The 24,171-nt window shown below is 53.1% G+C and overlaps 2 protein-coding genes across 2 annotated transcripts in view; one reads left to right on the top strand and one right to left on the bottom strand.

Moving 5' to 3' along the window:
* Positions 1-24,171, bottom strand: part of LOC311202958 (class I histocompatibility antigen, F10 alpha chain-like) — a gene marked incomplete at its 3' end in the record, with an annotated part of 174,225 nt that overhangs the window by 82,688 nt on the left and 67,366 nt on the right. The gene's annotated exons all lie outside the window — the stretch shown is intronic.
* Positions 312-16,267, top strand: LOC311202896 (butyrophilin subfamily 1 member A1-like; the record flags this gene model as incomplete). The annotated part of the gene is made up of 8 exons (XM_084277542.1): positions 312-405; positions 11,955-12,038; positions 12,419-12,766; positions 13,116-13,397; positions 13,648-13,718; positions 14,819-14,839; positions 15,045-15,111; positions 15,579-16,267. The coding sequence occupies 8 exons, from the start codon at positions 312-314 to the stop codon at positions 16,265-16,267; spliced, it is 1,656 nt and encodes a 551-aa protein (XP_084133668.1).

The raw sequence follows: 24,171 nt of genomic DNA, 5'->3' as shown, positions 1-24,171 counted from the left end.
AGTCCAGGCTTCCGTTGGAGAGACCATCTCTGACCAACTCTGTCCTCCCAACGTATTCCTCCATCTGCTCCCTGGAGAGGTCCTCCCCATGTCGGTAGTGGTGCACCGTTTCAGAGACCCGTTTCCGGATCCACCTGATGTCCCAGCTCTGAGCGTCCATTTCAGGAGACAAGTGACACGGCAGCACAATGTCCTGCCCCACGGTGCCACGGAGAGCATGGCCTGGTCCCACCACTCTGAAGTCAGCTTGGCCATGGAGAAGGACACAGACACACAGAGTGCACCTACGTTAATTTAGGGAGTTGCAGGCAATGGACAAGTTTGGCTTGAGCGGGGCACGCCCCATGCTGCGGGCGTTGCTTTGCCCTCCCATGGTCCAGAGAACCCAGAGAAACTGGTACAGGAGTGAGACAACTAGAAAAAGAAGGAGCTTTCCTGAGAGCAGGAACCTGTCCAGAAAATATCCTCCACCCCAGCCAGCCCTGTTGAGAGCAAGAAGTGAGGGGAGCACTGCAGGACAGGACTGGAGGGGAAGCCAGGGCAAGGACATAAAGACCCCAAAGGAAAGTGAAACCATGTGCGGCTAAGCTCTGGGCTGGGCTCGCCTCACCCCATGGCAGCTCCCTGCCCCACATCTGCCAAAAGAGCAGAAAAATGCCCCCACAAGCCCTGCAGTATCCCTACCTGATCCCAGCTGGAGCACATGGAGAATCAGCCAATACCTCAGGAGGCCCCTGGGTCTCTCTGGGAGCCACATCTGTAGCTGTGCTGAAGAGGAGGGAGCGGAAGGGAAGAGATGGGAGTTACAGCTAACTGGGAGGAGATGGCAAAGAAGGGCTGCTCCTGCCTCCAAAGAAGCTCCAAAGTCCACCAAAACCCCTGCACGAGCACCTCGACAGTGGAAGAAACCAATGCTTGAGGTCAGGACGGATGCCCCAGGCTGCTCAAAAACCCAACAGCTGCCCAGTTTCAGAATGACTGTTTCTGGGCGGGACTTGAGGCCCCATCCCCCAGGCACTGAGAGGAACTTCCGCATCCAGGCACCAAAGTCCACAGTCAGTAAAGAAAGCTGCAAGCAGGCCCCAGGGACACAATAACAAAGGGAAAGCAACCCCCTCCCCATCCCTGCCTGGGTGACAGGTGCTGGAGGTGGCTTTTCCTGGAGCTGCACCTCTCCCAGCAGCCTGTGCTGGGGAACAGCACTGGGGGAGGTTTGGCACTCTCAGTGGGTGTTTCCCATGCCAGAAAGGGATGATGTTCTTGTGTATGAGCACTGTTGCTGAAGCAACAATGAAACCCTGACCAGACCCTGTTGAAATTTTCCCCCTGAGCCAGGGCCACTGGGTCCATCTCTGGGGATTTGTGGGTCTCAGGACATTGGTCTGTTCTGGAGTAAAAGGCAGGAGCCTGACAGGTCCAGGAACCAAAAAATAAGCAGAAGGAATGGAAAAGAAGCTGAGAGCTTAAGGGGTGAGGGGGAGAAAGGATCAAGATGGGCTGTGGAGGGGGCTTCAAGTGTTGGGACATGCCAGCTGTGCCCTGTGCCACAGTCTTGTCACCTCCGTGACCTCTGATTCGCAGGGAAGATGTGTCCCCAGCCATACCCAACTCCCCCCCCCCACCGCCCCCCTCATGCAAGGACAGCCCTTCCCCAACAGCAGTAGTGCAGGGGGGGTCTCAGACTCTTTACCCAGAGTTGGGTGAGGGTATGGGGGTTCCACGTGGCAATAGGGATGGAGAACCAGGGCACATCACATCAAACCCAGGGCCATCAAGGAGGTTGGATCTAGCCCCAGAGGTGACTGGGAAGGGTACAAGGGGGTGTACTGGCAGAAGGGGGTTCACAGTCCCCATACCTGTCTCATGCCATCCTTTGCCCATTTCCTGTTTCACTGCATCACCAGGAATGTCCCCAAGCATTGCATCCAATTTCTGCTTGGATCCCCACAGCCCCAGCCCAAGCCCCTTTGTGCACACCACCTGCCCCTTCCCATGGCCTGGAGGGTTCATCACTCTTGGATGCCAGTCCCAGCAGCTTCCTATCCCATCCCAACCCATCACATATGACTCCCATTGCATTCAATCCCATCCAATCCCAACCTACCCCAGCCCATCCAAACACCACCCTACCTCACCTCCCCTCACCTTACCACCTCACTTCCCCAACTTCACTGCATAGAGCATTTCAGCTCATGCACACTTATGATAGAGCAGTCAGAGCTGAAGCAGACCTCCAAATCTTTCTTTCTGCAACACTTGTCATTTCCCACAGCACAGTCAGCGCAGGACAGGACCCCACACTGTGTTGTAGCTCTCAGAGATACTCACCAGTTGCTGCAGCTTGTTCCTCTGGAAACAAACAAACAAACAAACAAACAAACATCGCGTCATAAAGGCTCATTGCATAGCTTGGACAGAGCCCAAATTTCTCATTTGCAAATTGGACAGTACCCCAAAACCCAGCATGATCATATTCCATAATTAGGAAGAAATTTAAGGGTGGGGAGACACTGGAACAGGTTGCCCAGGGAAGTGGTGGCTTCCCACTCCCTGGAAGTGTTCATAGGCAGGTTGGATGGGGCCTTGAGCAACCCGGTCCAGTGAGGGTGTCCCTGCCCATGGCAGGGGGGTTGGAATTTGATGATCTTTAAGGTCCCTTCCAGCCCAAACCATTCTATGATTCTATCATTGTATGAACTGGTTCCCAGGACCTTTGGTCAGGGGAGTGGGTCCATTCCCACTGTGGTCTCCTGAGCTCTCTCCTCGAGAGATAAGCACTGAGACCAAGGAAACAAACAAAGAGCACAAGGAGCATGCCCAAATCCAGCATCCGGGGATGGGCATCATGGAAAAGGGGAGCTGAGAAACAAACAGATGCACAGGAAAAGGGAATGATTTACACTCAAGTCTGTGGGGAAAAGGACCAAGAGACCTGTGCCCCACACCTCCCAGCCCTTGTCCTGGGAGACCTGGCCTCAAGGGGACACAGTCCTCCCACTGGAAATATCAACTCTACCCTGAAGCACATGAGACTCAGGTTGTCTCATGCCCTACAACTGCTCAAAAGGTACACAATCCTCCCATGCCCCCACACACCCACACTGCACCCCGAAGCCTAGAGCAACGCTGCTCCAAGCAAGGCAGCAACCCCCCACCCTGCTCCAGCGTCTCACGGGCTGGTTGCAACAGTCACACCAGGAGATGTGCTCAGCTCCAAGGCCACCACCGCATCCCAGAGCAAACCCATCTCATTACCCAATGTGGCTGTGGGACTGGCCACCAAACCCACCCTAACCTATGAACCACAGAGCATTGATGCCCAATGGTCCCATGTGGGAGCCTGGCTAGCTGATCAAGGCCACAGCTACTTGCGCTTGAAAAACAACCACTAACAAGGGGCTGAAAAGCGTGGGAATGAGAACCTGTAATGAGATCTCATGGTACTTCAAAATTACATTGTGGTGATGGAAACCTGATATGGTGCAGATGGCTTTTTTCCCCCCTCTCTCCTGGCCCTCAGATGTATTTAAGCAGCAGCTGGCTTGAATAAAGTGAACTTGTTGCTTTTAACCATATTGGTGTGCAGTCTGTTCCGAGAGCCTCTTTGCACTTCCAAAGCCCCTGGAGATAAATTATTTCCCAAGATCTGGATTTTGGACACAGAAACTTGCAACAATTGGCACCTGAACAAGGGACCCAGACTGATGAAGACCAGGAACGACCAGGGACTGGGAAGAAGGTTATGGAACCGGTTGCAGCAGCCGGGCCGGAGCAAGAGGAACCCTCCTGAGAGAGGCTGTGGCAGATGGGCTGGCGCCGCTGAAAGAGTAAGTGTTGTGGTAGCTGGAAAAGCGGGGTCGCTCCCCGTCCTCTGCATCCACGATGGAGTGGGAAGCTGTGGAGAAACTGCTCCTTAGTATTCTAAGAGACATGAGCAAGTGTCTCCAAAAGGCATAGTGGAGCTGATAAAATGGGCTCGTCACTCCGGACACTAATATTTAGTGTCTCTGAATGGCTAGTGATTGGGGATCATATGTGAGATGCCCTTATTATGGGTGGTAAAGATGAGAAACTGCTCCCATCTCGGACCGACCTGGCGTGTGGTGGTTAACACTTTAAAAGCAATGCAGGCTGAATGCCAGGTGGCTGCCGCTGTAGTGCAGGTGTTAACAGGGTCTCCAGTTCCATCCGAGACAGTGTTTGAGAGGCCGGTTCGTGGCTTAGTACATTCTGTGTTCCATGGCCGCGGAACTGCAAAACTTGGTGGCAAAAAAGGATGGCACTTCGCCCTTGGCGGGGTCTGCTGAACAACGAGAGCTTACAAAGTGTCCTGAAAGTGCAGGCTCCTCAGCCCTGAAACATCTAACAATTCCTCTGATCTGGGGGGGAACGGAGGGAGAAGTGCAAGAGCTTACTGAGCGTCTCCAAAAGCTTAAATTAAAACAGAATAATCAGATAGCTAATTCAGTGCTGCCGACACCGGAACTGTGCAAGATGCCTGTGCCTTCATCGCCACCTTGTGGGGGAGTTGCGCCAGGTACAGTTCCCTCGCGTTGAACAGGGGTGATTCGTAATGCGGTCATAGAAGGACAATGGGAAGCGGCTTGCGAGTTCCTGCCCCGTAGTATATACTCAAGACGGGGGTAGCTGGGAACCTCACGATTGGAAACTGTTGCAGCAGGTGCATAAAAGTGTCACTGACTATTGCTTGCGTTCTGAAGTGTCCAAACAAATCATTCAGTGGATCTTTACTGCAGATGTGAATACGCCTTCTGATAGCCATAATTTGGGATATTTGCTGTTAACTCTCTCAGAGAATTTGTTGTTTCTTTCGGAATGGTTTGAGCGTGCTACACGGGAAGCAGCTACTCCTAGACAGCCAAATGATCCTTTTTACGGGATAACAGCTGAGATGGTGGTGGGAGTGGGACAGTGTGCATCTCCCAAGGTCCAAATAACTTTTCCTGCTACTTTCCACAGGCTCTCCACTTGCCTTACTTTAGAAGCGATTTCCGCTATACTGGTTGGCAAAAAAAGAACCTGCCATTGCCAGTATTAATCAGGGAGCTAAGGAATCGTTTGGACAATTCGTAGATGGAATGTGGATTGCTATTCTAGATAGTAAGTTCTCTGAAGACACTAAACAGCAATTATTTTGTGTTATGGTTCACGGCAACGCCAACCCTAGCACTCGTTCTATCCTAGCCTCACTTCCCCAGGAATCATCTGTGGAAATGATGCTGCAGAGAGTGGCTCGAACAGAGCAAGGTCATCAGGTAAGTCAGATTGCTACTGCTGTACAAGCTGCATTCATTCGAAAAGGCGGAACATTAAATAGACAAAAGCTACAAGCTGTTCGTTGCTACCGCTGTGGAGTATGGGGACATGTTCATCAAGAGTGTATGGAGAAGGTCTGGTGTGATCACTGTCATCAAGACACTCATGCCACTCAAGCTTGTCGTCAGTCGGGAAACAGTCAATGCAGCGTGAAGCACCGGCGCGCCAAGACACAAATGCCAAGCGTCAACCCAGCCCTCTGGGATACCTTGATGAGCACCAACCAGCAACCAGAGGGAGCCTTGGGGTGGGTGTGGCAACAGCAGTAGGTATCCTTCTACAAGATACCAGCGTGCAAAAAATCAACTACAAGTGAAAGGGCCTTTATCATCCTCTCGATGCTTACACGCTATTTTGATGGGGTGATCCTTTTTGGCGTTGTCTGGGGTAGTGTTAGTTCCAGGGGTAATTGATGCTGATTATGTGGGAGACATCTGTGCATTACTGTTCAGAATAACTCCACCTATATTCATTCCAGCAGGAACCCATATAGCACAACTCATAGTTGTACCTGCAGAAGCCCCAATAGCCATGGGGCCGGCGTGGACCGGGGGCTTTGGCTCAACTGGGAGGCTGGCCTGCTTAACCACCCAGCTGGGAGAACGGCCTTTGGTGACGGTAACGTTGTGGCAGGGTTCAAGTAGTGTCACGGTAACCGCATTGCTGGATTTGGGAGCTGATATTTCTATCATGTGCTCAGTCCACTGGCCTCCTCAGTGGCCCCAGAGGCAGTCAGTAACAGTGTGGGAGGTGGGGGTTTAGCCAGCACAGTACCATCAAAGTTTCCAGTTGTCGTACAAGTTACTGGGGAAAACCCCGTCACCGTGCTGCTACAGGTAACTCACCTGCCCAGCAGCTTACAGATGCTGCTCAGTAGGGCCAGATGGGAGTGCGCCTGACAAATCAGGGGGTTTAGCCTGGGCCACTGTAGCACTGCTACCAGTAGCCCTTACACAGCTGACTAATGAGTCAGTATGGGTGGAGCAGTGGGCATTGAGTCAAGAGTGCTTGAATATTGTTAAACAGTTGGTAAAGGAACAATTGGATGCAAAACATATTCAACCTTCCACCAGCCCATGGCATACCCCCATATTTGTTGTGCCAAAAAAAATCCAGCAAGTGGTGTTTATTACATGATTTACACAGAAATAATGAATGAATGGAAACAATGGGAGCCCTCCAGCCTGGTCTGCTGTCGCCTACAGTGCTGCCTTCAGGATGGCATATTCGTATCATTGATTTGAAGGATTGCTTTTTTACCATTCCTGTTGCAGAACAGGATTGTAAAAGATTTGACTTTTCTGTGCCATCAGTTAACAAGGACGAACCAGCTGATCGATACAAGTTGGTAGTTCTGCCTCAGGGCATGAAGAACTCTCCCACTATGTGCCAATTGTTTGTAGCACAGGCCTTGGAAGCCCCTACAGGAGCAATATCCTAGTATGATACTTTATCATTACATGGATGATGCTCTGTTCTGCCAAGCTGAGAATTTTCCTAGCTGTTGGAATCAGGTGGTGGTTACCCATTTGCAGAAATATGGCCCTAAAGTAGCCCTAGAAAAAAAAAATTAGTACACCTTATTTGTATCTAGGATGGAAAATCACTGATGCTATTATAGTGCCCCAGAAAGTAGCATTTGCTACAAAAATTACTAACCTTCATGATCTGCAGACAGTTTTAGGGCAGATACACTGAGTGCGATGCCAGGATGGGATTTCTAACCAACCATGACTTGCGCTTTTGCATGGTCGCGATCACTCTGGCCCTGTCTGCTTATCAGAGGCCTCACAAGGAGCCTTACACACAGTTGCTGAGCAAATTCAGAACACAGCCAGTGCGAGGAGACTCGCTGGAGTTCCCTTGTCATGAGGCATTTTCACCCCAACGGCCCATGAATTTGAGTTGATTTGTCAATGGCAAAAGAAAAAGGGGGACTCCACCCAGGAGCCACAGATACAGAAGCCTCGTGCTGTGCCATTGCCAGATCAGCCTCATCAGTCTCGATTTCCTCCAGTTTCTTCCTTTGCCTTTTTCTCTCTTTTGGAATGGATTTTTCTATCTGCTCAGCCCTCCACCTCTGCCATAACCAGGATGGAGGTTGTAGCCCAACTAATACAAAAGGGCTGAGAGCAGATTGTCTCCATATCAGGCCAAGAGCCATCAGACATGAGTCTGCTGCTGACAATGGCAAATCTCGATTGGGCACTGCAACATTGCGATTCCCCAGCACCAGCTATTGAAGGGTATCCTGGCAGATACATAACAAAAGACCAGATGATCAGGTTGCCCAGTGGATAGCCCTAACAGAGTGAGTAAAGAAGCCATTGTTCTCCTTGCAACCAGTACAAGGTAAAACTGTATATATAGATGCAGGGAAACACAGTAAGTCAGCAGCCTGTATCTGGTGGGATAATGATCATTGGCATAAAGAGGTAATACCAGGCCGACCAAAGGACACATTGCAGACATTAGAACTTAAGGCAGTCGTCTGGGCCTTTTGCCAATGGGATCAGGAGCCTTTAAATGAGGTCTCAGATTCCCTGTATGTTGTGGGCGTATGCGCTCGACTTGAAGATGCCTATCTAAGGGAAAACAAGAATTCTCAGTTAATGACATTGTTTGTTCAACTGCGAGCTGCATTACGAAGAAGGACTCAGGAATATGCAGTCTTGCATGTAGACCGTCATGAAACTGAGAAAGGGCTAGGGGAAGGCAATGCAGTAGCTGACCAGGCCATTATGACAACACCTAGCAGCTCCTTTGAGGCAGCCTGAGCTTCTCATGAAATGTTCCATCAGAATGCAGAAGGTCTACAATGGCAATTTTACACCTCAGCTGTGGATGCCAAACTAGTAGTTCAGTCATGTCCCCAGTGTTCACATCATAATGAGGGCTTAGGGTTTGGGACTAATCCGTGTGGTTTACAAGCCCTGGAGTTGTGGCGGTCTGATGTCACACGTGTCCCCAGTTTTGGACGGTTGCAATTTTTACACGTGAGCGTAGATACCTTTTCAGAGATGATTTGGGCAAACCCTATGACCAGGGAGACTGCAAAGCCTGTCATCAAGCACTGGACCTCATGTTTTGCTATCATGGGGGTCCCAAAACAGATTAAAACAGATAATGGTCCAGCTTATCATTCACAGTCTGTCCAAGGATTCTTGCAACAATGGGGAGTGCTGCACGTCTATGGTATCCCTCATTCCCCAACAGGACAGGCGATCATTGAACGGACACATGTTGTGTTAAAAGACCATCTGTATAGGCTGTCAGGACAGAACTTGCCTATTGCAGAGTTAGTGGACAGAACACTTTTACTTTAAATCATTTCTGTATTAAAGGGCGGTGAATGCTTCCTGCTATTACTCTGCATCACACATCTATTACTCTATGAATGCTTACAGATAGCCCACAAATAATGTATATGTCGTGGTTTTGCCCTGGCTGAAGGCCAGACATCCACCAAAGTCAGTCTATTACTCCCCTTCTTAGTTGGTCAGGGGAGAAAATATATATATTAAGAGGCTCAGGAGTCAAAATAAGGACAGGGAGAGATCACTCTGTCATCGACGTGGGCAAAACAGACTCAACACAAATTGAAGAAGAGAGAAACTACTCTATTACACTACACTACAACTACAAAGAACAGTGAAGAAACTGGAGTTGAGAGCATGACCAGATCTTAAAACAAACGTAACCAGATCTTAAAACACTTTCCCCCCACCATTCCCTTCTTAGCAGACTTTAGTCAGGATTATGCTCCCTTCTTCCCCCCTGTATGCAGTACAGGGGGGCAGGGACTGGGGAAGATGGGGTTCTCAGTAGCACCTTCCCCCCACCCCTCCATTCTAAGCAGACTTCCCTTTAGCCATGATCTTGCTCCCTTCTTCCCCCTGCTCGCAGTACAGGGGAGCAGGGACTGGAAGATGGGGGCTCTGTCAGTCCCTTGCAAGTTGGTTTCCCTTTTGGCCAGGGGGTGTGTGTGGGGGCCATTCATTCTACACCCTCCCCCTGCTGCACCGTGGTGTCTCACCCACAGCAGACAGTCCTCCAAAAACTTCTCCAACTTGAATCCTTTCCCCAGGGCTTTATCTATTCACCAGCTGCCCTGGCGTGGGTCACTGCTATGGGTGCAGTCATAAATCACAATGTCTCTCAGTCCCAGTCCTCTGTGGGGTCACCAGCCTCCCCCAGCAAACCTGTTCCGGTGCAAATCTCTCACTCATCTCTGTGTCTCTGTTTCTCCTCATGGCTGCAAGTGCTGGCAGGGGGTTGTTCCAATGTAGGGTCACAGCGTCCTCTCTATGCCTCCACCAGCTCCATCCAGCGTGGAGCCCCTCCACGGGCTGCAGGTGGGGTCTTGACCTTTTCCATGGGTTTCTCCACAGGCTGCAGGGGCATCTTTCTCTCCGGCACCTGGGCCGCCTCCTCCCCCGCCCTGTTCCGGCCTTGGTGTCTGCACAGCTCGTTACATCTTCTCACTCCCTTCTCCAGTGGCAAAATGCAGCTGCTTCCAGGTTGCTTTCTCCTCTATGTGATTCTCAGAGGCACTATGGGTATCTCTAGCTGCGACTTTGGCCTTGAATTGCCCAAAGTTTACACTGAGGCTGGCAGAAAACTGTACCTGCTGCTTACAAAAACCATCTCAGCAGCACAGCCTCACAAAACTGCAACACCCTCCATCGGGTTCCCAATGCATGGGCCATGCTGAGCAGTGCCCAAAGCCCACAGTCCTCCATCCCAGTGGGACAGCGGCATCCCTGCAGCCACTCCTGCCCCTTATCTTATGACCCAGCAACTCTAAAGCCACTTGAACCAGAGTGCAAAGCCTTCTTCATCCACCCAACTGCCCCAGAAACCGAATGGGAGACAGCTTTCCTCCCTGCTCACTCCCCTCCTGGACCACAGCTGGGTCCCATACTGGGACCAGTAGTGTTTTGTATCTTCATCAATGACATCAACATTGGGATCAAGGGCACCGTCTGCAAGTTGCAGGTAACACCAAGCTGAGCAGAGGGTCAACATGCCAGAGGAACAGGATGTCATCCAGAGGGACCTGGACCAGCTGGGGAGGTGGGCCCATGCAAGCCTTATGGAATTCAACAAGGCCAAGTGCAAGATACTGCACTTGGATCGGGACAATCCTCACTCCCAATACAGGCTGGGGGATGATGTGATAGAGAGCAGCCCTGCAGAAAAGCACTTGGGGCTCCATAACACAATTCATCCTGGGCTGCATCACAAGAAGTTTGGACAGCAGGTCAAGATGTGATTCTCCCTCTCTGCTCTGCTGAGACCCCACCTGCAGTGCTCTGGAGCCCTGAGCACAACAAGTATATGGACCTCTTGGAATGGGTGCAGAGGAGATCACTAGGAAGATGATCAGAGGACTTGAGCACCTCTCCTACAAAGACAGTCTGAGAGAGTTGTGCTTGTTGAGCCTGGAGAAGAAAAGGGGGGAACTCAGAGCCCCTTTCCAGAACCTGGCACGGGTTTCCAGAGAGGTGTTGGAGGCCCCATCCCTGGAGGCATTCAAGATCAGGCTTGATGAAGCTCTAAGCAATGTGATGTAGTGAAAAGTGTCCCTGCTCACTGCAGGGGATTGGACTAGCTGACCTTTGAAGGTCCCTTCCAACCCTGGGGAGCCCTGTGAAGAGGGTGAAAGGGGGGCAGGAGCTGATCTCCCTGAGGCACAGCTCTGTGCCCTCTGTCTCCACCCAAAACCATGGTCAGATGGTCTCTCCACTGAATGAGGCTGGTGAGAAAGTGAAGATCTTGACCCCACTGTGACCATCGATGAAAGTCACCAGCCCCCATGGCGACCCAGACTGTGCCGGGGACCCAGGTTCAGGGCTCTACCTGCCTCTTCTCACCACTCCACCTCTGAAGATGAGCCCAAGGGCTCATCCAAAGCAGGCTTTGGTAACAAGCATCCTGCATGGCTCCACCATGGGTTTCTCCATGGGCTGCAGGGGAATCTTTCTCCCCAGCAACTGGGGCACCTCCTCTCCCCACTTCCTCCCTGGCCTTGGTGTCTGCACAGCTCCTCAGATCTTCTCAGCCTCTTCTCTGGTGGCAAAGAGCAGTTGCTTGTGGATTTTTTCTCCTAAATGTCATTCACAGAGGTGCTGTGACATCATTGACAGGCTCAGCCTTGGTCAACGCCAACGTCAACCTTGATCCCGCCTGGTTTTGGCTCTGTTGGACCTGGGGCAAACGTCTAGCTTCTTCTAGCACCCCCCCAGCAGCCCATCACCTCCACCAGAACCCCACCACCCAAACCAAAACTGTGGCTTTATTTAAGACTCTGGGGCTCTGTAGGAGGATGCAGGACTTGACCTGCTAACCTGGGGCAGGGCCTCAAGTACAACCTAGAGAGAGAAATTCTATAAACAGCAAATTTCCGTTCTCTTCATCAACCTGCTGCATCCGACAGCTCGTTTCCTGCCCTCAAGCACCAGTTCCTGGTACCATCAGGGTGCTGGTGCAGGGGCTCTGGGGATTTTGGCAACTCTTTGGGCAGGGGCAGCCCCTCTTTGCCAGATTCCCTCTGGGGGGGGGTGTCTGTGACCCCCATCACCCTCCTTTGCCTCCCTTCCCCTCCTCCTCTCCAGTGGGGCTGCAGATGTGGCTCTTGGCAAGCCCTGAGGACCTCCTGAGGTATTGGGTGACTCTCCACGTGCTCCGGCTGGGATCAGGTAGGGATCCTCCAGGGCTGGTGGGGGCTTTTGCCCGCTCTGGGTGGCAGATGTTGGGCAGGAGCTGCCATGGGGCTGGGGGAGCCCAGCCTGGAGCTCAGCCCTGCATACTTTCACTTTCGCTTGGCTGTTGTAGCTGGAGCAGGGCTGGCTGGGGTGGAGGTCATTTTCTAGAGCAGGTTCCTGCTCCAGGGAAACCTCCATCTCCTTCCAGTCTTCCCATTCCCACTCCAGTTTCTCCAGGGTCTCTGGACCATGGGAGGGCAAAGCAACACCCACGTGGAGTGTGTCCCCAGTCACACCAAGGTCAGCCTGGCCTGCTATGCGCTCAATTAACGTAGGTGCATCTCCTTGTCTCTGTGTCCTTCTCCATGGCCAAGCTGACTTCAGAGTGGTGGGACCAGGCCGGCCTCTCCGTGGCACCGTGGGGCAGGATGTTGTGCTGCCCTGTCACTTGTCCCCACCCATGGATGCTCAGAGCTGGGACATCAGGTGGATTCGGAAACAGGTCTCTGAAACGGTGCACCACTACCAACATGGGGAGGACATGTCCAGGGAGCAGATGAAGGACTATGTTGGGAGGACAGAGCTGGCCAGAGATGGTCTCTCCAGAGGAAGGCTGGACATGCGAATCTCTGGGCTGAGACCCTCTGATGATGGTCAGTACGTCTGCACTGTGACCCATGGTGACTCTTATGGAGAAGCTACGGTATATCTGGAGGTGTCAGGTTTGTGTGCGGTGCGGTGTTTGCAGGGGTGGTCATGGTGTTCCTGGGCTCATATGTCCCTCCCAGACCCATGTCCCATCCCTTTGTGACCCAGGAGAGGTGGCACAGTGTCTGGCAGCCTTAGGGGGTGCAGACACTGCCTCAAGGCGCTGAAGCTGGGCATCTTGGTCTTTCTGTGCCAGGAGGTTTGCGGGGGGAGATCTGGGGCTGTTGGGCATCAATGCTGGGTGGTTCCTGCCCAGGTTGGGGTGGGTTTGGTGGGAGCTGTGAGGGGTCTGCTCGGGGATGCGGTGGTGGCCTTGGAGCTGAGCCCATCCCTCCCTGACCCCAACCCTGGGCTCTTCCCCAGCCACAGGCTCTTGTCCTCAGCTCTCTCTGGAGGGTTACGAGGCCGGAGGCATCCGGGTGCTGTGTCGATCGGCCGGATGGTTCCCACAACCGGAGGTGCTGTGGAAAGACCCCGACGGGCACCGTGTCCCCTCGGTCTCCCAGAGACGTTCCCCTGATGCCAGGGGCCTGTTTGACACTGAAGACGCCATCGTGGTGACAGGGACCAGAGAGGGGAACTGGTCCTGTGTGGTCAGGAACCGCCGCCTGGACCAGGAGCAGGAGGTGTCCCTGCGCATCTCCGGTGCGACGGCTGCAGCCAGCCCCTGCGGCGCTGGAGCAGGGCGGGGGTTGGCTGCCTTGCTTGGAGCAGCTTGGCTCTGGGCTTGGGGTGCAGTGTGGGGGTGTGGGGGCATGGGAGGACTCTGTCTCCTTGAGGCCAGGGGCTCACAGGAAAAGGTCTGGGAGGTGCGGGGCAGGGGTCTCTTGGTCCTTCTCCCCACAAGCACAAGTGGAAATCGATCCCTTTCCCTGTGGATCTGTTTGTTTCTCAGCTCCCTTTTTCCGTGATGCCTGTCCCAGGATGGTTGGTCTGGGTGTGCTCCTATTGCTCCTTGTGCTCTCCGTTGGGGTCCTTGTCCTCAGAGCTTATCTCTGGAGAAGGAAATATACGTTTGCCCCTGAGGGACGTGTTACCTTCATCAAAAAAGCTCTTTGGGAAAGACGGAAGGGGACAAGCACCTGGTGGGGTGTGGGTGGGGGGACAGGGAGCACAACCAGAGCACCTGGCTGGTGGGAATGTGCCAGAGACCGTCTTGAACTGTTCCCACTGAGGAAGCAAGCTGCTCTCCTGACCTCCTCTTCCTCTGGCTTTGCTTTTCAGTACTGATGTTCTCCAGAGAGCTGGGTGAGTCCTTCTGGTCCCTTCCCCCGGGAAAACCTTCTGGCTCAGGAGCCCCTGGGAGCGACTAGACTTTGGGGGGTTCCTGATATTGGCGCTGAGCTCCAGAGACCCTGGGTGGGCTGGTGGGGAATCGGCTGGCAGGGAGCCATTCCTGGGAGTGAGGTGCTCTGTTCCTAGTCTGCCAAAAGCAGGAGTTTAGGATCAGCCTGAGCTCTGTGTGCTCCTGCAGGATCAGCCCTGGAGTGAGTGGTTCCCGGTGGTCACACATCGCTTCTTGGTTTTGTTTTCCAGGGCACCGGGACGCAGCCCTGGGTGAGTCTGGTGGAAGGAGCCATTCCTGGGATTTGGGGGTTTTTGCCCTTCCCAAACAGCAATTTGGGGTCTGCCTGAGCATTGACAGCTCCTCATGGGCAGTTCTGGGATGATGAGATGTCCCACCTGATCAAACATTGCTTTCCCTTTGCTTTGCAGAGGAACGAGATGCAGCCCTGAGTGAGTGTCCATGAGATGCAGCACATCATGGGGTCCCTTCCAGGACTTTGTTCCCCACCTGTCCTGTCCATCCTGGCACTCCATGTACCTGGGAGGGTGGGCAGTGCCGGGAGACCAGCGTGGGGATGGACCCTTTGTCCTTGCCCTAGCTGTTGGGGACCGGCTCTGGGATGTGGTCAGGCTGGCAGGGAGCCATTCCTGGGCTTTGGGAGCATTTCCCAGTTGCAAATCATGAATTCCATCTTTGCCCAAGCTCTGTTTTCCCTTCATGAGCAGTTCTGACATGAAAACCTGTCCCCCCTGATCCAATATCTCTGTTTCCTTTGCAGAGGAACAAGCTGCAGCACTGCGTGAGTGTCTCATTTTCTCCAGCACGGCGTTGGGTCCTGTCCTAGGATCTTGGTGCTCAGCCCTTTCCCTCCCTGCCCATCCTCTCCATCCCCCATCCCTGGGGCTGGGAAAGCCCAAGGCCATGTGCCTGTCTGGGTGGGCAGCTCAGGCAGACCAGCTTGGGGATGGACCCCCTGCCCTGCCCAGAGCAGCTGTGGACCGGCTCTGGGATGTGACCAGCTCTCCTCTCTCCTTGTAGCCTGGAGGAAGTTTCTGCTGCCCCACACTCCAGGTAACTGAGGTTTGGGTGGTTCTCCTCCCGTTCCCTGTGTGCAAGAGGCATCTGGTCTTGTCAGTACATGGGACTGGCCATGCCTGGGTGTGTTGTGTGACTCCATGACCCAGAGTGTGGCACTGGGCTGTTTCCACACTGTCTTCTCGCATATCTCACCCCTCGTGAGCCCCCTCAGGTGGGCCAAAAAGGAGCCATCTACCCCCTGACACATTTGGCACTGCCTAGACCCAGCCGCTGCCTCCCCATCCTAGTCCTCTGTGCTGAGGCCTCAGCCCCACTAGGGCCTCTTCCCACGGGACTGAGTTTGGCCTTGGCCATTCTGGGAACAGCACCTGGATGGGATTTCTTGGAGGAAAGAGATGTCCCCTGTCCAGCCCTGTGGGGCAGATCCTGGACCCAGGAGATTGAAACCTGCCCAGTGCTGAGCTCTGCCCCTGATGCTCTGGCTCCTCCTGTCCCTGCAGATGTGGTGACCCTGGATCCTGATACGGCTCATCCCTGGCTTGTCCTGTCCGAAGATGGGAGGAGCGTGAGAAGGGGAAGAAAACCCCAGGACCTGCCTGACACCCCTCAGAGATTTACGTATCGGCCCTGCGTGGTGGGCCAGGAGGGGTTCAGTGAGGGGAGGCACTGTTGGGAGGTGGAGGTGAAGGGGGAGGTGGGAGGGGATTCATGGTGGGCTCTGGGGGTGGCCAGGGACTCTGTGAACAGGAAGGGGCATATGCACATGAGCTCCAAAGAAGGGATCTGGGGGGTGGAGCACTGGGAAGGGAAGTTTCAGTCTCTCACCTCTCCTCGCACCCCCCTGTCCCTGTCCCAGGTCCCCAGCAGAGTCTGGGTGTGTCTGGACTGTCCACAGGGGCTGGTGACTTTCATGGATGGTCACAGTGGGGCTGAGATCTTCACTTTCTCAAACGTCCCATTCAATGGAGAGACCATCCGCCCCTGGTTTGCAGTGTGGACAGATGGAACTGAGCTGTGTCTCAGGGACAGCACCTCCTGCCCCACTTCCATGCCGCCCACAGCTCTGAAGAGGCCCAGTCCTTCTGCAGACCCTGCCCACACTCCTCTCCTCCCTGCCACAGGAGCAGATGTCCCCCTCGTCCCTGCCCCAGCCCATTCTGCCCAGGCAGAGCAGGATGGGACTCAATAAAGCTTTGTGGTGCACATAGAGTCCAGCCATGGGGGTTCCTGGGGGGTTTGTCCTGATTCCTGGCTGCCGCTGAAGGGGATTTGCAGTGGGCTTGGAGCAGTGGTTGGAGCAGGAGCCTGGGGGCAGCTGCCAGCAGGGTGAGCACGGGGCAGGGGGTAGGAGGTGGGGAGCACTCAGGACAAATCAGGCCCTCTTGTCTTGGTCCTGGGGAGACCCCACTCTGCCAGCACCCTGTGTCCCTGGGATGCCTCAGCTCTGCATCCTTCCATGCTGTGACATCCTGTTGGGAGGAAGCCTGAGGTGTCTTTCCCTGCTGCCCTTCCGAGCTGGGCACTCGGTACAGGTGATGGCTCCTGGCTAGTTTAGGGACTGGGCTCTGTGCACGAAATCCTCTTTGTACCAGAGCGGCTTTAGGGGTAACAGAAGAGGAAAGTCCTGAGCAGGGACAGGATTCTCCCCCTGGTGCTCTGGGAAAGTGATATTTACCAGTACTGACTGGTGTGGCTGCTGCTGCCGCTGTGGAGTTTAGTGCTGCAGAGGAGCCGGGGGCAGTGGGGTGGTGTAGGTGTGGGTTGGGATGTGTGTGGGGTTGGTTTGGTTGACCTGAGTTGAGTTGAGTTCAATGACTGGGCTTCAGTTGACCAGTGTTAACCTGAGTTGACTGGTTTTGAGGGGTCTTGGCTTGAGTTGACTTCAGTTGAGGTGCCTTGAGGTGCCTTGGGGTGACTTGTTGTCTTGACTTGACTTGACTTGGGGAGGGATATGATGGGATGGAATTGGATAGGATGCTGCTGGAAGTATGGTTAGGGGTGGCCGGACCCTCCAGGGCATGGGAAGGGGTGGTGGACGCAGGGGAATGGGTTGGGGCTGTGGTCATGCACAAGCCCTTTTTTTGGAGGGAAACACCTCCTGAGGTGCCAGACCTCACGTGGTGCTGTTCCCCAGCACAGGCTGTGGGAGAGGCACCGCTCCAGGAAAAGCCACCTCCAGCACCAGATCCCATGCGGAGGCGGGGAGGAGGTTGGGGTCCCTTTGCTCTCTTGTCCCTGGGAGCTGTTTAATGCTTCATTTTATGAGTGTGGGCTTCTGTAGGAGGATGCAGAAGGTCAGCTCCTTGCCTGGGGTGGGGCCTCAAGTCCCACCCATATGTCTAAATACAACACAGGGCAAATTCCCGCTGGGTAGATGGAGGGAGAGCAGTGGATGTCATCTACCTTGACTTCAGCAAGGCCTTTGATACTGTCTCCCATGACGTCCTGATAGCAAAGTTGAGAGAGCATGGGATAGATGAGTGGACAGAGAGGTGGGTTGAGAACTGGCTATCGGACCGAGCCATTCGCAGTGGTCTTGTCCTACTCCCCAAAAGGATGGAGTTGGGGAACAACCCTGATTTCTGGCTGTTCCCGCAGGATCAGCCATTGATATGGGGGGGGGCATATAGAAATAGAAAGAATAGCTCACAAGATTTAAGTCATGTAATTATGTAGCTTGAATAAACCAACCAAGGGGTTATTGCATGTGGTAGAAGACGTAGAGAAAAGAAAGAGTTTGAAGCCGGTGAGGTGTAAGGATGGAGGAGATAGCGGTTGTATATACTCATAATGGCCGCGCTGCCATGTTCCAGTGGTCCAAAGATTAGCCTGAGAGATGCTTACAAAGGATTAAGGGGTGCTCACTAACAAGATGATTTGAAGTGCCATAGTGAGTGATTAGTATTCTTGTACTTTAAGTAAAAGAATTTACTTACTATAATAGAAAAAGGGGGGGTTGATATGGGGGGGGGGGCATATGGAAATAGAAAGAATAGCTCACAAGATTTAAGTCATGTAATTATGTAGCTTAAAGAAACAGATAAGGAGGCCCACAGGAATTGGCTTGCAGGGAGGTAGATTTTGTAGGGAACAGCTGTAGGAATTCAGGATTCAGGAGACAGAATGGGAACAGGATAACATCCATCACAGAGATGTCAATTATCTCTTTGCTAATGAAGGAACAGATAGCTGGAATACATCCGTAGGACTCCCTGTAGGGACATAAATTGGTCCAAACGGCTAAGAATACTGCAGGTTGGCAAGATTCGTGCTTTCCAGGCAAGAAAGCTGAAAAGTACATTGTGAGGAAGACTTGGGGCCTTCACCCCATGGACCACCGGAGACCCAGGCCCATCATTTTCTGAAGGATCTGCCCAAGTGTGAAAGATGATAAACTAATTAGCATACGAGGCAAGGGTCAGTGGGTACAGGTAATTAATATTTATAGGCGTAAAATGAATATTCATTATTAGATTGTATAAATACATGAATGGCTTGCTGTGTGGGTGTGCACGCTTGTGATGGAGAGATCACCCCTGCACCCAGCGCTGAATAAACATACCTACTTTATAACTTTCGAGTTATAGAGTCTATTTTCCCCGCGTCACAGATTTGAAGTTATTCCTTTGGGTTTGTTTTTTTTTTCCCATTAATTCTTTGGTTTTAATTTTATTTATTTGGCTTTTATTTTGGGCCTGGGGCTGGGTATGAGGCCTGAGGATGGTCCTAGGGATGGGGTCTGTGGCCTGATCCTTGTGGCCTGCAGATGGAGCCTGGGCCTGGTTGCCTGGGGATGGGGTGTGGTTCCCCAGGGGCCTGGTTCCCTGAGGGTAGGGCCTGGTTCCCAGGGCCTGGGCCTGGGCAGCTGAAGATGGGGCCTGGTTGCCTGGGCCTGGGGCCAGAGGGATGGGCCTGAGGACCTGGGAGTGGGCCAGGGCCTGGTGTGCCTGGTTCATTGGGCTGGGGCCTGAGAATAGGGCCTGAGAGCCTGGGGGTATGGCCTGAGGGCCTGGGCCAGAGGGATGGGCTTGAGGACCTGGGGATGGGCCCTGCTTCCCTTGGGCCAGCTTCCCCTGGGGCTGGGGCCTGAGAGACTGGTCTACTCAGGATGGGCCTGAGGCTGAAGCTGGTCCTGGGTTTGGGACCTGGGACTCAGGCCTGAGGCTGGGGCTGGGCCTGGGCCTGGGCCAGGGGCAGGGCTTAGGTTTGGGTCTGGTCCTGGGGCTAGCTGGGGTGGGCTAGGCCTGGGCCTGGGGCTGGTGCCTGGGGGTTGGGCCTGGGGGCTGGGGCTAGGGTTTGGCCTGGGACTGGAATTGTGTCTGGAGCTCGGCTTAGGGCTGGGCCTGAGACTGGGCCTGGGACTGGGGCTGCAGGAGGAGCAGCTGCCCCAGCACTGGTGGGTTTCCTCAGCACCCAACATCCCTCAGACACACGTTTAGGTGCTCCAAGCATCCCAGCCTGGGCAGGAGGATGCTCTGCTGGGAGGTGATCTGCTGGTCCTGCCTGGGAGCTGGGGCTCAGCAGCTCTTCTGGGCTCACACTGCCCTCTCCTGACACTTGAGGGAGGAGATGTCCCCAGGGCTGCTACAGCCCTGAGATGCGAGTCAGAGAATAACAGAATGAAAGAAGGCATTAGGTTGGAGGTCATCTAGGTCAACGAACCTGTAAATTCATCACAGAATCACAGAATTGTAGGGGTTGGAAGGGACCTTGAGAGATCATCAGGTCCAACCCCCCTGCCAAAGCAGTTCCCTAGGACATATCACTCAGATAGGTGTCCAGACGGGTCTTGAATATCTCCAGTGAAGGAGACCCCACCACCTCCCTGGGCAGCCTGTCCCAGGGCTCTGTCACCCTCACTGTGAAAAACTTCTTCCACATGTTAGTGTGGAACTTCCTGTGCTCCAACTTGCAGCCATTGCCCCTTGTCTTGTCTCCACAGACCACTGAAAAGGGGCTGGCTAATTTCCCCTGCATTCCATGCTTAAGATACTTACAGACATTAATTAGATCCCCCCTTAGTCTTCTCTTCTCAAGACTGAACAGCCCCAGCTTATTAAGCCTCTCCTCATAGGGGAGATGCTCCAGGCCCTTAATCATCTATGTGGCCCTTCTCTGGACTCTCTCCAGGAGATCCCTGTCCTTTTTATTACCAGGGAGCCCAGAACTGGACACAATACTCCATTTGGGGCCTAACCAGGGCAGAGCAGAGGGGGAGGATCACTTCCTTTGACCTGCTGGCCACACTCCTCCGGATGCACCCAAGGATCCCATTGGCTCTCTTAGCCACCAGGGCACACTGCTGGCTCATGGCCAACCTGTCATCAACCAGGACCCCCAGGTTCTTCTCCATAGAGCTCTTCTCCAGTAGGTCATCCCCCAGCCTGTACTGATACAAATGGTTGTCCCTTCCCAGGTGCCAGACTCTCCACTTGCTTTTGTTGAACCTCATCTGGTTTCTCCCTGCCCAGCTCTCCAGCTTGTCCAGGTCTCTCTGGATGGCAGCGCAGTGTTCCTGTGTGTCAGCCACTCCTCCCAGCTTTGTATCATCGGGTACTTGCTGAGGGTGGATGCTGTTCCCTCATCAAGGTCTTCAATGGAGATATTAAACAGAACTGGACCCAACACCAATCCCTGGGGAACACCGCTAGTCACAGGTCACCAGTCAGACTCTGCTCCACTGATCACCATCCTCTGGGCTCGGTCCGACAGCCAGTTCTCAGCCCACCTCACTGTCCACTCATCTATCCCATGCTCTCTCAGCTTTGCTATCAGGATGTCACGGGAGACAGTATCAAAGGCCTTGCTGAAGTCAAGGTAGATGACATCCACTGCTCTCCCTCCATCTACCCAGCCAGTGATGACATCATAGAAGGCTATGAGATTGGTTGAGCATGATCTCCCCTTGGTGAATCCATGCTGACTGCTCCTCACGACCTTCTTCTCATCCAATTGCTTGGAGATGGCGTCCAGAACAAGCTGTTCCATCTCCTTTCCAGGGACAGAGGTGAGGCTGACTGGCCTATAGTTACCCGAATCCTCCTTCTTGCCCTTTTTAAAGACTGGAGTGACATTGGCTGTCCTCCAGTCCTCAGGCACTTCTATTGTTAGTTGTTCCGCCCTCCTGGAGAAGAGAAGCCCTTTCTGAACCTTGATCAATAAAATCATGATCCCACACTCATGGAAACCCAGTTTTACCTTATTATAAAGTGGAGACCCACAAACAAGCTGTCACAGCCCAACCAAATTCTCTGTGGTGCATTTTGGAAGGTGGCCACATAAAAACCAGATGTCACTGAGCACTAGGGGGAAAGTGGGGAAGGAAACCTGTGTTTATAAAACTTCAGATCAAACAGATGAGGCAAATGGATCAAACACTCTGGGGTACAGAGACCCCTCAGTTTCAGGATGGGTTTTTCTTAAAATATGTAAATAGTTTTGAAGGTTGGAAGCTAAAAAGAGGCTTTTTTAGCCTGTAAAGGAGGATCCAGATGTTCTGCTCCACCAGTTTTCCAACAGATGAGCCAAGCTGAGCTGTCAGGAAACCCCACAGCTCTTTATTGCAGCTGGACATTGACATCCCCACAGCTATCCCAGGGTTGGGGACTGACCAGCCAACACTGTCCCTTATCTTATGACCCAGAAGCTTTAAAGCCACATGAACCAGAGTGCAAAGCCTTCCTCACCCACCCAACTGCCCCAAAAACTCAACTGGTTTGACGAGATGTCATCCAGAGGGACCTGGACCAGCTGGAGAGGGGGGCCCATGCAAGCCTCATGGAGTTCAACTAGGCCAAGCTCAAGGTCCTGCACTCGGGTCTGGACAATCCTCACTCCCAATACAGACTGGGGGATGAAGTGATAGAGAGCAGCCCTGCAGAAAAGCACTTGGCCCAGTGCATCCTGGGCTGCAGCATCCAGCACATTGAGAGAGGTGATTCCCCCTCTCTGCTCTGCTGAGACCCATGTGCAGTACTGACTCCAGCTCTAGAGCCCTCAACAAAAGGAGGACATGGACCTCCTGGAGTGGGTCCAGAGGAGGTCACAAGGATTATCAAGGGGTGAAGTATCTATGAAGACAGGCTGAGAGACATGTCTGAGACATGACTGAGAGACAACGTCTCAGCAACCTGATCTAGTGAAAGGTGTCCCTGCTCACAGCAAGGGATTGGACTAGATGCCCTTGAAAGGTGCCTTCCAACCCAGAGCATTCTGTGATTCCACAACTCGAGGTCTCAGGGCTGGAGGAGCCCTGGGGACGTCTCCACCCCCAAGTGTCAGGAGAGGGCAGTGTGAGCCTAGAAGAGCAGCTGAGCCCAGCTCCCAGGCAGGACCAGCAGATCACCTCCCAGCAGAGCATCCTCCTGCCCTGGCTGGGATGCTTGGAGCACCTGAACGGGTGTCTGAGGGCTGTTGGGTGCTGATGAAAACCACCTCATTATCAAGCACCGTGCCCAGAGGAGCCGTGGAAGCTCCATGAGGGAGCTGGAGAAGGGAAACCCAACAAGTTTTCAGGTTGGCTCCGCCCTTCACCTTTCCTGGTGTCACCCCCATCAAAATGCCATTTGTCCCCAGGGTTGGGGCAGGAAGAGCAAACACAAACCATCCCTTCGGGGATCCCAACCCCAATGGAGATGAGTCCTGGAAGCCCACTGTGATCCTCTGACATGGATGCAGGACCCCCAAAACAGGCAGAAAAAATGTATTTCTGTTCAAAGGAGTTTCAGGGGTCAGATCCAGGAGCTCCCAGGGAATGGCAGCGCCAGGAGACAGGTTGGGCCTTGGGGGATTCCTCCCACCCCTGCAAAAAGCCACCAGGGAGATCACTGAGCATAGGGGCTTCCTACCTGTTGGAAGGGCTGGGGAGGGGCTGGAGAAGGTCCGAGGCTTCTTGGTGATGGTGGTGTGGTGAGACTGACCTCCTGGAGAGCCATGGGCACTCAGGCAGCACTGGCAGGGGGTGGGGAGGGCACAGAGAGGCTGTAAAGTGGCCTCAAAGTGGCAACATTTTAAAAGTTGAACCATTAAAATCAAAGTAACCAAAATGAAAGGAGAAAGGGAAAAACCCTACACCTAACTAACAGCCAAGATAAAAGCAAGGAACTAAAATTGAAAAAAAACCCTAAAAAAAGAAATTAAAAATATCCAACTGAAAAACAAAAACTAAAAAGAACTAAAATAAATCCCCTGAAGAACTAAAACAAAAAAAAGTTAAATTATGGAATCAAACAATGACATTTTACAAATACGAAAGAAAATCAAAGAAACAAAACCCAAAGTGACACAGAATTCAAGGTGCAGCCTCACCAGTGCCAAGTACAGGGGCACAGTCACCTCCCTGGACCTGCTGACCTGGTGGTGCTGACCACCAGGGACTTGAGATTGATTCTAGAACTTGCTCTGGGAGGTTAAGTGTCCTATAGTGCACATCCTGCTCCATCCCACAGGGAGCTGTTTTCTATTAATACCATCTCCACATAACCACCAGTATCCTCTAGGCAGTTTGCAGGGACCATGAGCAGGTTGGCTCTGTGATAAGTTGCCACACGGTGTCACCCATAAGGACTGTTGTGTGCACTGGCTGTACCTCAGGAAGCAGAGGTTTGTAACTGAGTCCCATACAAAATTGATGTGACATTCAGCCCTATGAAATTCCATGAATTCATGAGAAAGGAGGGACGATGCCAGGACAGGTGACTCAAACTGGCCAAAGAGAGTATTCCATGCCAATTCCGTCATGCTCAGTATAAAGGGAGCTGATAGGAGGAGGAGCAGGGGCGGCTCCGGGATGCACAGTTTTTGGGGGATGGTCGGGTTCTGGGACGGCTCTGGGTGGCACGGCCTGAGCTGTGGGTTCAGTGAGAAACTGCATTGTGTATCAACAGTTTCATAGCTTTTTTGCTCTAAAGTCCTGTCAGCATTGTTAATTTTATCTTTCTGCTATTTTAGTAAACTATCCTTACCCCAACCCACGGGCTTTCGGTTTCTTGGTTTTGGGGTTGTTATTTGCCCCATTGTTTTCCCTTCCCTTGCCTCACACTCACCCCCACCCCCGCCTTTTCCTCTAAAGAGCAGGCAGCTGCTGGGATCTCG

The sequence above is a fragment of the Gallinula chloropus genome (assembly GCF_964237585.1).
Source record: "Gallinula chloropus genome assembly, chromosome: 32".
Taxonomy (NCBI): Eukaryota; Metazoa; Chordata; class Aves; order Gruiformes; family Rallidae; genus Gallinula; species Gallinula chloropus.
The sequence above is the reverse complement of the archived record's forward strand: the minus strand, read 5'-3'. Positions and strand labels throughout refer to the sequence as shown.